The sequence below is a fragment of the Herpailurus yagouaroundi genome, unplaced genomic scaffold (assembly GCF_014898765.1).
Source record: "Herpailurus yagouaroundi ecotype Mexico unplaced genomic scaffold, PumYag 28, whole genome shotgun sequence".
Lineage (NCBI taxonomy): Eukaryota > Metazoa > Chordata > Mammalia > Carnivora > Felidae > Herpailurus > Herpailurus yagouaroundi.
In genome coordinates, this window is record NW_024412376.1 from 157,146,846 (window position 1) to 157,160,471 (window position 13,626).

Here is a 13,626-nt window from a genome sequence, read left to right on the forward strand (position 1 = left end):
TGTCTCCCTCTCTCTCTGTCCCTCCCCTGCTGGCACTCTGCATCTCTCTCTCTCTCTCTCTCTCTCTCTCTCTCTCTCTCTCTCTCTCAAAAATAAACATTAAAAAAAAAAAAGGTCAACAACAGAGAACAATAACTTATTCACTGGACATCTACTAAACATCTTTTAAGTGCTAAGCCCTAGGCCAGGGGCTGAAGATACAGCCATGAGCAGAGTTAGTTCATCCCTGCCATGGCTGCTGTTGGTACCCACAACATGGTGGGCCAATTGTTAAGGCTGGTGGCTTTCCTGCTTAAGCCATTGGGTGTCTGCTCTGATTGATCAGGCTGTACCACAATGGTTAAATATTTCTTAATGCCACCTCCAATTCCCAGCTTTGTTTTTAACACACGTGTAATTACAAAGTGAAATAAGGAAGAAAAAAAAACTCTGAACCTGACCTCGATTGGGAGGATTGGTCAGGAAAAGCATCACTGAGGAAGAGGCCCTTGAACTGAGATCCAGATGATGGGCTGGAGCTATTTGGTGGACACAGAAGGTGGAACAGAAGATTAGCACATCTGAACCCATAGGGAGTCAGACCATTTCGTGGATAGAGTTTGTTTGACTCCTCTCAGGTGAAATGGTGGAGAATTGAGAGCAGTGAAGCCTCTTCTGAGTTTGTTCGGGCATCAGCCCCTGCTATGGTCTGAATGTTTGTGTCCCCCCCAAAATTCCCATGTTGCAATCCTATTGCCTGAAGTAATGGCATTAGTAGATGGGGCTTCTGGGAGGCCCCCAGGAAGGTGGAGCCCTCGTGAATGCAATTGGTGCATATGTAGGAGCTCCAGAAAGCTCCTTAGCACCCCACCATGTGAAGATGTAGCAGAAAGGCCTGAGCTTGTGGATCTGGAAAGAAGGTCCTCACTAGAACGCGACCACGATGGTGCCTTGGACTTGCCAAGGACTTCCCAGCTTCCAGAACAATGACAAAGAAACTTCTGCTCGTGGCAAGCTCCCCAGGCCTGTTGTATTTTGTTATAGCAGCCCAAACAGACTATGACAGCACCTCTTCTGTGGGGCAGGAGGGACTGGTAGGATTCACATAACAAGAGGTGATGGCTCAAACCGCTAACTGCCGAAGCCTCAGTACTGCTGTGCATCATGGGGCTTAGAAAGAATGTGCACAGCAAAGGGCCTCACGACCAGCAGAACAAGCCCAGACAAGCAGTCCATCCAGCTCTGTGCACACGGGCAAAAACTGCCATTTCACATGGGGGATGCCCCTCTTCACCAATGAAAAACCCTATAAGCTACGAAAATGTGGAGACATGGCTGAGCCAAGTCATCTCCTCCCTTCGCCCTCGGCTGGGAGACCTTTAATTAGAATTACAAGTTGATCAGTCAGGACTTGGAACAGAATCCACTCCGGCCAGTTTAAGCAGAAAGCACGTATAGAATCTCCAGGAGAGCCAGGGGATGAAGCTTCCAGACTGTGCAACTCGGAGCCAAGCCCCAATTAACCATGTCCGACCGCCCAGCAGAGATCCTGAGCCCACCACTAGCACAGTCACCTCGGACGGAAACAGCCATGTCACCATTAGGACCCCGCCCACCACTGTCCTTTCCTCTGGACAGTCTGACTCCTTGGCCGCAAGTCCCCTGAAAGGAAGCCTCAAGCACGTGCACCCAACTGGTGAGCTTTACATCAAGTGTCGGCATCCTGGCTTCAAGGGCAAAGGGGGAAGCAGACTGCTAGCTTCTTTCTTGGAGACGTAGGACTTAAAGGGTGAGAAGGCCCCCAGGCGTATGAAATGTGCTCCAAAGGAGCTAGACCTCACCCTTTATGCTGGAGGTCTGTAGTCAAGCCTGGAGGCATTGTTTTCCAAGAGGGGACAGAGCCAGAGCCTCCATTGTCCTGTTTCTTATCTATGAAACAGAGCCACCTAAGACAAAATAAAACCCCCTTTGTCTGGCAATACTTTACTTCCACTCAGGCCCGGCCACATGATTTGCAGGGCCCAGTGAAGAGCGCAAATGCTAGGTTCCTTGCTCAAAAATTTAAAATTTAAAAGACAGAAACAGAAGAGCATTAGACCAAGCTGGGCCCTTCTGAGGAGGAGTCCCTGGGCCCCTGCACAGATCACATGCCTTTGAGGCTGGTTCTGCTTCCTCCCTCCTCTGTGGCCGGTAGGATTGTATTGTTTGAACCCTTGTCTAATCTAGCGTTGCTGGACATAATGGGAAGAGAGGGGAACTCAAATGATATTCTTGATAACACAGTATCTAGTGAGGTCTGGAAACCTCTTAGAGTTCATTTTGGGAGTGTCACGCTGGAATCTACACAAGGAAGAAGAAATCATGAAACTCCAAGGCCTCAATGAGAAGAAAAGTTCCTCTGGCAAGCTTGTTCATTCTGCCTGATCTTGTAACAATGCCCTACTGCCTGTCATAGGATATGGGTTGTCACGGTGCAGGAACTGGGGCAGGATTTTGAAACACTCCAGAGATTTCCTTTCTTCCTTCTTGTCTTCCTTCTTTCCTTCCTTCCTTTCTCTCCCCCCACCCCACCTTCTTATATAAACCTTGGCCAAATGTTTGGCCAACCCCCTTTGAAGCTAAAGGAAGATATCCGCAGTCTGATATTGTATGCCGAAGGCTACAAGTGGCTAACCTTTATATAAAAATAAAAAACACCCCCAAATTCAATCACCCACACCAGGTTTCTCAAAAAACCCATGGGACCTCAGCTACTAAAATAGAAATCTGGGCACTGGGAATGGCCAGGCTCATATGCATGGAAAACTCTTGTTTCCATGTAACTGTAAGTCTAATTTCCACCTGCAGTGCTCAGGCGGTTTGAGTAGGGATATGACATCATCAGCCCTTGGAAGTGAGATAGAAATTATGTTACCCTGACAGGTGTCGTTAAACATGCTGAGGCAAGCAAGAGAGGTGCCAGTATGGACAGGAGAGAAGTCCAGTTTGGGAGAAAGAGAGACTGTTTTGTGTCAAAGTGCAAGGGAAAAGCAAAAGCAAAGATGATACGTGGATAGCAAGGTTGGAAATCTACTGAGAAAGAAGTCCATTCAGATGGTTCTGAAACAGAATCTAGGGATCCTTAACATTTGTGGGATCTTATTTAGTACAGCAGATGGGCAAGCACTCCAACTCTGGTTGTAAAAACTCCTTTCCACTTACTAGCCTTGTGACCTTGAGGAAGTGTCAAGCCTCAGTTTTCTTGTCTGCAAAATGAGATAGTAATGATAACTATGTGAATGATTAAATCATTTATCAGGCATTTACAACAGTGCCTGGCTGATGATAAGAACTCATGAAATGCTAGCTATGGTCATGATGATGGTGATGATCATGAAGGTAGCTGATGACAGTGGTTAAGGAAGTTTGCTGGTCTCTCCTGCCAAATCACCAGCAATGGGCCAATGAGCCGGTGGATGCCACGAGGGAGGGGTAACGGTGGGAGAGAAGGAAACAGGAGAGAAAGAGATGGGTGACAGAGGGAACTAGTCAAGAGGCTTTGATGTCATTCCCAGGGAGAGAGATGAGGCCAGCCCAGGGCAGTCTGAGATGCTCTTTAGCTATTCATGGGGTTGTTATGTGTGTCTATGTTATACACAGTGATCATGAGGCTGTTCAGTTTTCCAACTGTATAGGGACTATTTGGTCAAGCGTCCACAAAAACTGAGGAGAGGCACTGCCAGGGGGGCCTCACCTAGAGATGAGGGGCACTGGGGTAAGAGAGAAAGAGCCCTGTGCTCAGGGTTACACATTTGAGGAACAGCTCTACCGCCCTCGGACAATCTTTTTCTCCCCCTTACAGAGATTTACAGGCCCTGCAGGAAGTGAAAGAGCTCCCGCTGCCTGTTTCTGGGAACCGGGGCATCAGAATCAGGGAGTTCTCATGTCTGAAACCCCCACACATGCTTTAGGTAAGAAAAGGAATAAGGAGAACAGAGAAGTGTCTGTGACAAGCTTTTGGTTTTATTTTTGTCTTCTGGAAATGTTTTGTGTCAAGACAAAGTACCACACACGTATGATACGTGCGTGTGTGTATATGTGTGTGGATTTCTCCCTTTCTGATTATAAAAGTAACACATACTCATTAGAGAACATCCGAGAAACACAAAAATGCCAAAGTCAAAAATAGGAATCACTGATAAGACCACCACCCAGAGATAATTGCTCTGCCTTTGAGTTTATTACTTTTTCTTTCATTCGTTTACAATATGCATATCGTAATAGAATTTGTTAAATTTGTATTATATTTTAGAAGGTTTTATATCTCACTTCTTGTACTTATTGTTGACATTTCGCTATATCATTAAATGTTCTTTGAAAACATTTCAGTTACACACAGTGAAATTTACTCTTTTTGATATACGGTTCTAAGTGTTGACAAAGACATAGATTCACTACCACAATCAAGATACAGAACAGTTTCTCACTCCCCCAAAATTCCCTCACACTACCCCTTTGTAGTTACCCCCTCCCCCTAGTCCTAACCCTTTGCTACCACTGATCTATTCTCCATTCCTACAGTGTTGCCTTTTCCAGAATGTCATATAAGTAGAATAATACACTATGTCGCCTATTGGACTGGCTTCTTGTATTAGCACATTTGAGTGTTACTCATGTAACATTTTCTTTCTGACTATATAGAGAGTGTTGCTGAGTATTGTATAGATGTACCACAGTGAGCCCATCCGTTCACCAGCTGAAGGACATTTGGATTGGTAAACATGACTTTTACCAGTTAAACGCAATTCTAACCTACAGATATACCAAACCATATGAAAACAGTTCCCTATTATTGGACATTATGAGTTTCTCCTCCCCATTATACATAACCATTAAGTGAACACCTTTATTCATAAATCTTTGCACGTCAAATATATATACATTTATAGAGTGTATATATATCTTAAGCTATCAATAAGCAAGCAGTGTGCCCCACAGGGGATATAGGAAAATTCAGAAAAAATATAAAATCTAATTCTACTAGAATTTTCTAAAAATATTTTATTATGTAACAATAGTCTGGGTCTCAATGCTTTATACAATATGACACAAGAAACTAATAACTTGCTTTCATTCTAATGCAGCAATTTTAACCTGCTAAGTAGAACTAGACTAATTTCTTGTCTCTGAAATCCCGAGCTTGTGTATCATTGAAAACATTAACATTTTTTCCCAGAAGGAAGCTTCTTTAGACAGTGGAACCACCTGGTATGCACAGAACAAGACGGACGAATGCGCAAGGGCGGGTTTCAGGGCTGGGGGATGGTAGGGCAGCACAGCTGGGCTTCCAGTCACAGTTGAATAACTGATGCCAGAACCACTAAGAAAGGAATGAAGAGGCTGGCACCATGTTCTGCACAGAGGGGTGGGGCTTCTCTTCGAGTGGAGGTTACTGCTCTGCAAATTAAAAACGAAAGAGAGAAAATTTCAGTATTGGTGTGCAACGCCTACTGTCAAAAATATACATGCATGCTGCAAAAAAAAATTGAAATAGTGCAAAAAGTTAACAAGTGACGAGTAAAAGTGCCTTCGACTCCCCCATTCTTGCTTTCCACAGAGAATCATTGCTGACGGTTTGAACTGTCTTCCCAGGAACGTAACACGTATGCATACATTACACATGTTCCCACACACACCTTCACACACCCTTTCATCTGAGTACAAATGCAACCTGTAATTTTTTCCCCTAACATCATATTTTGGACATACTTTCATATTGTACGTATGAGTTAATTCATTCTTCCTCATGGATGTATTCTTACTGTATGGATATACCATAAACCTAGCCACCTTCCCTACTGATGGACATGACACTGTCAGAGTTTAACTGGCGTGGAAAAACCTATCTTGACTTAAAGACACCAAGAGAGGACCCGGCCAAAAAAAATGGACTCTGGTCGGGGCTCCTGAGTGGCTCAGCTGGTTGAGCATCCGTCTTCAGCTCAGGTCATGATGTCACAGTTCATGGGTTTGAGCCCTGCGTCAAGCTCTACACAGAGCCTGCTTGGGATTCTCTATCCCTCTCTTTCTGCCCCTCCCTTGCTCTCTCTCTCTCTCTCTCTCTCTCTCAAAAATAAACACACAAACAAAACATGGACTTGTCATAGCAAATAGAGTCTGACCACTGACTGGATTTTTTAAAACAGAAATTACTGAATTTTTAAAAACCAATTCAAAGATACATCTTTTTAAATCATGAAACCATCGAATGTTGGCTTGGAAATTTATCCCATGGTTTGGGACTCCATCTGAGTGCTGGTCACCCCTCATTCACTAATGTTTATTGCAGCATTATTTATAATAGCAAGATATGGAAGCAACCTATTGATGGATGAATGGATAAGGGAGACGTATTCACACACACACACACACACACACACACACACACACACACACACATGCTCATGCAGACACACACAGGATTATTACACAGCCACAAAAAAGGATGCAATTTTTAGCATTTGCAACAACATAGATGGACCTAGAGGGTATTATGCTAAGTGAAATAATTCAGACTATGAAAGACAAATACCATATGATTCAGTTATATGTAAATCTAAAAGAAAAAAAAATGAATAAACAAACAAAAAGTAGAATCAGACCTGTAAATACAGAGGACAAACTGATGGTTGTCAGAGGGGAGGAGAGTGGGAGAATGGGCAAAATGGATGAAGGGGAGTGGAAGATACAGACTTCCAGTTATGGGATGAATAAGTCACAAGAAGGAAGGAAGGAAGGAAGGAAGGAAGGAAGGAAGGAAGGAAGGAAGGAAGGAAGGAAGGAAGGAAGGAAGGAAGAAAAGCATAGAGAATTTAATGATACTGTAATAGTGTTATATGCTAACAGATGGTAGTTATACTTGGGATGAGCATAGCATAATGTATAAGCCTGTCTAATCACTATATTGTACACCTGAAACTAATGTAACATTGTGTGTCAACTACACTCAAATAAAAAACAAATTAATAAAAATGGAATAAAGGAACCTCAAGCAGCCACAAGTTTGTACTAGGGCTCCCCCTGCTGGACATTCACTACAATTGCACTTCTGATTCAGTTAACGTTTCAGACTTGATTTAGTCAAAATTATTTTTTTTTCTTTACAATAATTAACGAATCCAAGGGTATACTTATTTTTATTCTTTTAGGAAAATAAAATATTACAGAACTAAACATAGTCATAATAAGAGTCTCCACCCTTTTTCAGTTGTCACTGCCTTTTCTAGAAGTAACCACTGGTAGCAATTTGGAGCTCGTCTCCTTAGACCGTTTCATCACTGACATCCATTATCACGCACACACAGAAACACGTAGTTTTCCTTTGCTTTTCACGAGTGGGTTCATGTTCTAGGCACTGATTTGTCACAACTTAAACTTTTCCTGTCCACATGAGGTTGTGCTGGAGGGCAATTTTTATGCAAAGAAAAAACACTATTTGCAATTACTTTCGTTTTAAAAATTAATTCTAGCTATTAAGCTTATAAATTCAAACACCTTATTTCTCCAAACATTTTTCTAGTTGACTCACGAGTCATATTTTTCTGTTTAAAAACCTAGGCGGGGGAGCCTGGTGGGCTCAGTACACAACTCTGGATGTCGAGGTCATGAGTTCAAGCCTCACATTGGGCCTAAAGCTTACTTTTAAAACAAAATAAAAAAACCTAGGGACCTCTGATAATAACTTTTTTTTTTTAAGTAATCTTGGGGTGCCTGGGTGGCTCAGTCAGCTGGACGTCTGACTTCGGCTCAGGTCATGACCTCATGGTGCATGGGTTCGAGCCCTGCATCAGGCACTGTGTGGACAGCTCAGAGCCTGGAGCCTGCTTCCAATTCTGTGTCTCCCTCTCTCTCTGCCCCTCCCTTGCTCATGCTCTCTCTCTCTCTCTCTCTCTCTCTCTCTCTCAAAAATAAATAAATCATTAAATTTTTTAAGTAAATTAATTAATTAAAAAGTAAAAGGTGATCTCTATGCCCAACATGGGGCTTGAACTCACTATCCCAACATCCAAAGTCACATGCTCTACAGATTAAGCCAGCCAGGTGCCCCTGACAATAAGTTTTAGGGGGATTTCATACTTAATCAAATTTCCTTGAATATTTTTAACTCAGGTTATTTTAGGCTAAATTATTTTAAACTTATCTTTTTTAAATGTTACATTTTTTAAAAATACTTCAAGTGACTTTAAATGAGCAACACCTTCTCAAACACTTGGTTTAGTAAATCTAATAAAGGTATAAAATTTCATCTTAATTCTCTTAAACATTCCAATTTTGGCTAAACACTTATAAGTAAAATCTCTTATAACTTTCAACATTAAAAAACCCAAGTCTACAATCATTTAATAGTTACATACATATTTGGAATCACAGGGCTGTTTTTATATGCTAAATTCTCTAAAATGCTGCAAATTTAATTAAATACCAAAAAATGCAAGTTCTTCCTAAATTTACCACAGAACTATTTTTTTTAATGTTGATTTATCTTGGAGAGAGAAAGACAGAGCTCGAGGAAGGGAGGGGCAAAGAGAGAGGGAGACAGAATCCGAAGCAAGCTCCAGGCTCTGAGCCGTCAGCACAGACCCTGACATGGGGCTCAAACCCATGAACCATGAGATCATGACCTGAGCCGTAGTCGAATGTTCAACCAACCTAGCCACCCAGGCGCCCCAACTTTCCACAAAACTATTAATAATATGAGTTGGATTTATATTAACAGCTATATATTCCGTTTTAAACCTTTGTAGATTAAAAGTCCTTTGTTCCACTATTCCAAAGCAAGTTGAGCTTGGATTTCCCACTTCTGTGTCCTAGGGTGTGTGGGCGGAAGAGGGACAATGCATTTTGGAGAATTCCGACCAAGATGAGACTTTTGATGTTTCTCCTTGACCTCGATTGATACAAGGAGTCCTTATCTCAATAACATAAGTATGTCTGTTTTCTCATTTCCTCACCAATTCTGTATTGTCATTGTGCTGAATTTTTGGCCAATACTGGAGTCTACAAGATTGTTTTCTACATATTTTTTCATGAGAAATTGTTCATGAGAATTTCTCCATATTGCTGTATGATTATCCTATCACTGTTTCCCCCACCCAGCTTTACGGAGATATAATCTACATAGAATGTCTACATTCTATTCCAGTAAATGTAACCCTTTGATGTAACCATTCACTTCTCACTGGACATCTACCTCTGATTCAGTATTATAAAGAATGCTTTGATGAACATCTCTGAGCATAGAGGTTGTGCCCACATTCTGAATCGTTTCTTTAGAAGAGGGTACCAGAAGTACCCTAAGGTCTGACTTAAGGTCAAAGATTATGAATATTTTTATAATGCCTGATACATACTGTCAAATTTTTCTCCCAAAGCAATTTACAAACTTATAATGGCATCAAGCATTTAATAACATCTTTAAAATATTTTTTCCGCTGTATGTCAAAGACATTGTGGTGAAAATTGCACCTCATGAAATCTGTATCTCATTTGGGGCACCTGGGTGGCTCAGTCGGTTGAGCATCCAACTTCAGCTCAGGTCATAATCTTGCCATTCAGTTTGTGAGTTGGAGCCCCACATCGGGCTCACTGCTCTTAGCACAGAATCCACTTAGGATCCTCTGTGCCCTTCTCCCTCTACCCCTCCCCGACTTGTGCTCTCTTAAAACAAATAAACATTAAAAAAATTATATCTCATTATTACTACAAGGAGGAACTCATTCTCCGTATTTGCCATTTGGGGATCATCTCTTGCAAATTATCCATCAATATTCTTAGTGAAGTTGTTTAAAAAAGAGATCAGTAAAATTCCTTCCAGGGCAATGAGAATGGAGGAAAATCTGGCAACGAATGAAAGAGGGTTTGGTTTTTTTGTTGTTGGTTTTTTTGTTTTTTTTTTTTTAATTTACATCCAAGTTAGTTAGCATCTAGTGCAACAATGTTTTCAGGAGTAGATTCCTTAGTGCCCCTTACCCATTTAGCCCGTCCCCCCTCCCACCCCTCCAGTAACCCTCTGTTTGTTCTCCATATTTAAGGGTCTCTTATGTTTTGTCCCCCTCCCTGTTTTTATATTATTTTTGCTTCCCTTCCCTTATGATCATCTGTTTTGTACCTTAAAGTCCTTATATGAGTGAAGTCATATATTTGTCTTTCTCTGGCTAATTTCGCATAGCATAATACCCCCCAGTTTCATCCACGTAGTTGCAAATGGCAAGATTTCATTCTTTTTGATTGCCGAGTAATACTCCATTCTACAAATACACCACATCTTCTTTATCCATTCCCCCACCGATGGACATTTGGGCTCTTTCCATACTTTGGCTATTGTTGATAGTGCTGCTATAAACATGGGGGTGCAAGTGCCAAGAGGGTTTTATTCTTGACATTCAATGGAACTGGGAAAGAACTGTCATAAATAAATCTATTCAACAATCACTGAAAGAATGCCCAAACAAAGTAAAGAACAGATCAGGGACTATAAGCCCCTTCCTGGCGTGCCTGTGGCTCAGTTGGTTAAGCATCTGACTTCGGCTCAGGTCATGATCTCATACTTTTGAGAGTTCAAGCCCCACATCAGGCTCTCCACTCTCAGCACAGAGCTCACTTTGGATCCTGTCTCTCTCTCTGCCCCTTCCCCCTCACTCTCTCTCTTAAAAATAAACATTTTTTTTAAAAATCCTTCCTTATCTGCTGTGATGTGAACCACAGGGACATTTTGAGGCAGTGTGGTTTGGTGGGAAAAACAAGGATTTGACAAACGAACTTGCATTCTGGGTGTGGCTCTAGCCAGTCCTGAATGACTCTAAGAGATCACTTAGCCCCCTCAGCATCACTGATGGGGATCAAATTGCCCACCTTCCAGGAACGTGATCAGGAGGCAAGATGATGACCCCAGACTGCCTCACGGGAAGCCCGACACACCCAAAGTCCTCAGAAAGGCCTGGGAGAGGTATGGAGAGCCAACCTCAGTCACCCGGCACATCCTGCAGCAGAGGAGGTAAACTGAGGCACGGGGTGCCAGGGTGGCACCACTTGCCTGTTTCAGGAATGGCAGTGGAGGGCCCAGTGGTTTTACAAAAAGAAACTTTACGTGATCTGTATCTGTATAAAGTTGACAGTCTGCTTAAGGAAACAGGGAGTAAAACCCTAAAGACCCGAGTTACACTGTAACGCTAAGGAGCCTACGCGGCCAGGCCTTTTGAAGTCCCCAGCAAACCGGGTTGCCCAGGCCACTAAATCCTCCCACAACCTTATTCCCCCTTTTCTCCGCCTAAGTGAAACATCGGTTTCTGTTGCAATCGAAATCTGGAACTTACACATTTGCTACCACCAGGCATGTCTCCAACTTCCCTAGGACACCTGTCATTCCTTTTGGCTACCTGGCTGGATTGAGACATTGTCTGAAACACGTGATTCCACAGAGAGGAAACCAATCCCTTTCTTTTTCTTTCTTTCTTTCTTCCTTTCTTTTTCTTTCTTTCTCTCTCTTCTTTTTTCCCTTTCTTTCTTTTATTTCTTCTCTCCTTTCTTCCTCTTTCTTTCTTTTCTTTTCTGTCTTTCCCTCTCTTTCTTTCTTTCTTTCTCTCTCCCTTTTTTTCTTTCTCCCTCTCTCTTTTCTTTCTTTCTCTCTCTCACTTTTCTTTTTTTCTCTCCCTCTCTTTCTTCTTTTATTTCTTTCTTTCTTTTCTTTCTCTTTCTTTCTCTCTCTCTCTCTGTCTCTCTCTCCCCACCCCCCTCCTAAGTGCCTACCAGGTTGCAGGCTCCATGATAATCTCTTGGGAAACATCCATCAGTGAACAAAACAGGTAAAAGTCTCTGTCCTTCTGGGGCTTATGTGCTAACAGGTGGGAGATAGGCAGTAAAGAATAAACTTAGGCACCTGAGTGGCTCAGACGGTTAAGCATCCAACTTTAGCTCAGGTCATGGTCTCATCATTTGTGAGTTTGCACTGACAGTGTGGAGCCTGCCTGGGATTCTCTCTCTCTGCCTCTCCCCCATTTGCATGCACAGACGCTCTCTCTTGCTCTCTCTCTCTCTCTCAAAATAAGTAAACTTTAAGAAAAAAGTGTGTAAAAAAAAGAATAAACTTAATGAGCAAATAAGTCAGAAGCTGATAAACATCATAAAAAAGAAAAATAGAGCCACAGGAGGGGTTTCACAGAGCCAGTCCATGGTGCAGGCTGTAATTTAAAATACCGAGGTCAGGATAACTTCCTGGAGGTGAGATGCAAGCTAATACAGCAGGTGAGAGAGTTAGCCCATTGACAGCTAGGGGAAGGACTTCCAGGCAGAGGGAACAGTGCAGGTAAAGGCCCTGGGGCAGGAATGCACCTGGGATGTTCCAGGAGGCCACTCTGAGGCACAGAAAGGAGAAGGGAGTAAGGAAGAAGCTGGAGAGAGCTGGGCCAGAGCAGGCTGTTTGGCTCTTACTCTGAGCGATATGGGAGTGACTGCAGAGTTGTGAGCCGACGAGTCCCATGACTGAATAGTTACAGAACTACACTCTATACTTTGTGAACTTCTGGAAGTTTCCCTAATAAACAATTAAAATGGCAGCTGGGCCTCAAACAGGCCATGAAGGATGGGACAAGGTGGAAGCAAGAAGGCTCATTAGGGCCCGCTAAGTAATCTAGCTGACTGCTGGCCAGGCTGGTCCTGGCAGGTGACTGCATATGCCATCAATCTGTAGGTTGAACCAGTGGAATTTTCTGGTAAAGCATGAGAGAAGGGAAGGAATCAAAGACAGCTCCAAGATTTCTGGAACGGGCATTTGGGGATTTGGGGAAAGCTGGGCATTGCCATCAATTGAGACCAGGAAGACTCTGGGTAGACCAAGTTTAGAGGTCTCTTAGTTTCCTGTTGCCACTGCAATAAATCAATCAGTGGCTTAAAACAACGCACATTTACTCTCTTACAGTTCTGAAGGCCGGAAGTCAGAAACCAGTCTCACCACACTAAAGTCAAGGTGTCAATGGGGCTCCTTCGTTCCGGAGAGCCTCCTGAAGGAAGAATCGGTTTCTCTGCCCTTTTCTGCTTTTTTTTTTTTTTTTAACATTTTTTTTCCAACGTTTATTTATTTTGGGGACAGAGAGAGACAGAGCATGAACGGGGGAGGGGCAGAGAGAGAGGGAGACACAGAATCGGAAACAGGCTCCAGGCTCTGAGCCATCAGCCCAGAGCCCGACGCGGGGCTCGAACTCACAGACCGCAAGATCATGACCTGGCTGAAGTCAGACGCTTAACCAACTGCACCACCCAGGCGCCCCATGCCCTTTTCTGCTTTTAAAGTACACCCTTCCAGGGGCGCCTGGGTGGCTCAGTCAGTTAAGCATCTGACTTCAGCTCGGGTCATGATCTCACGGTTTGTGAGTTCGAGCCCCGCATCAGGTGAGCTGGAGCCCTGCCCCGCTTCAGGTGAGCCCCGCTTCTCTCTCCTCTCTCTCTGCCCCTTGCTCACTTGCACTCTCAATAAATAAATAAATAAATAAATAAATAAAGTGCACCAGTCCAATCTCTGCTTCCATGATCACACTGCCTGCTTGTGTTGTGCATCGAATCTCCCTCTGCCTCCCCCTCATAAGGACACTTGTGATTCTATTTAGGGTCCACCTG

General features: G+C 43.1%; 1 protein-coding gene across 1 annotated transcript in view; it reads right to left on the reverse strand.

Annotated features, from left to right (window-relative positions):
- Positions 1-4,176: 4,176 nt before the first annotated feature.
- BST1 (bone marrow stromal cell antigen 1) overlaps positions 4,177-13,626 on the reverse strand; it is a 31,427-nt gene continuing 21,977 nt past the window's right edge. Inside the window, exon 9 of the mRNA XM_040487540.1 lies at positions 4,177-5,415. Within this exon, the coding sequence (XP_040343474.1) occupies positions 5,310-5,415 (106 nt within the window). The 3' untranslated portion in view covers positions 4,177-5,309. The remainder of the gene's footprint in view (positions 5,416-13,626) is intronic.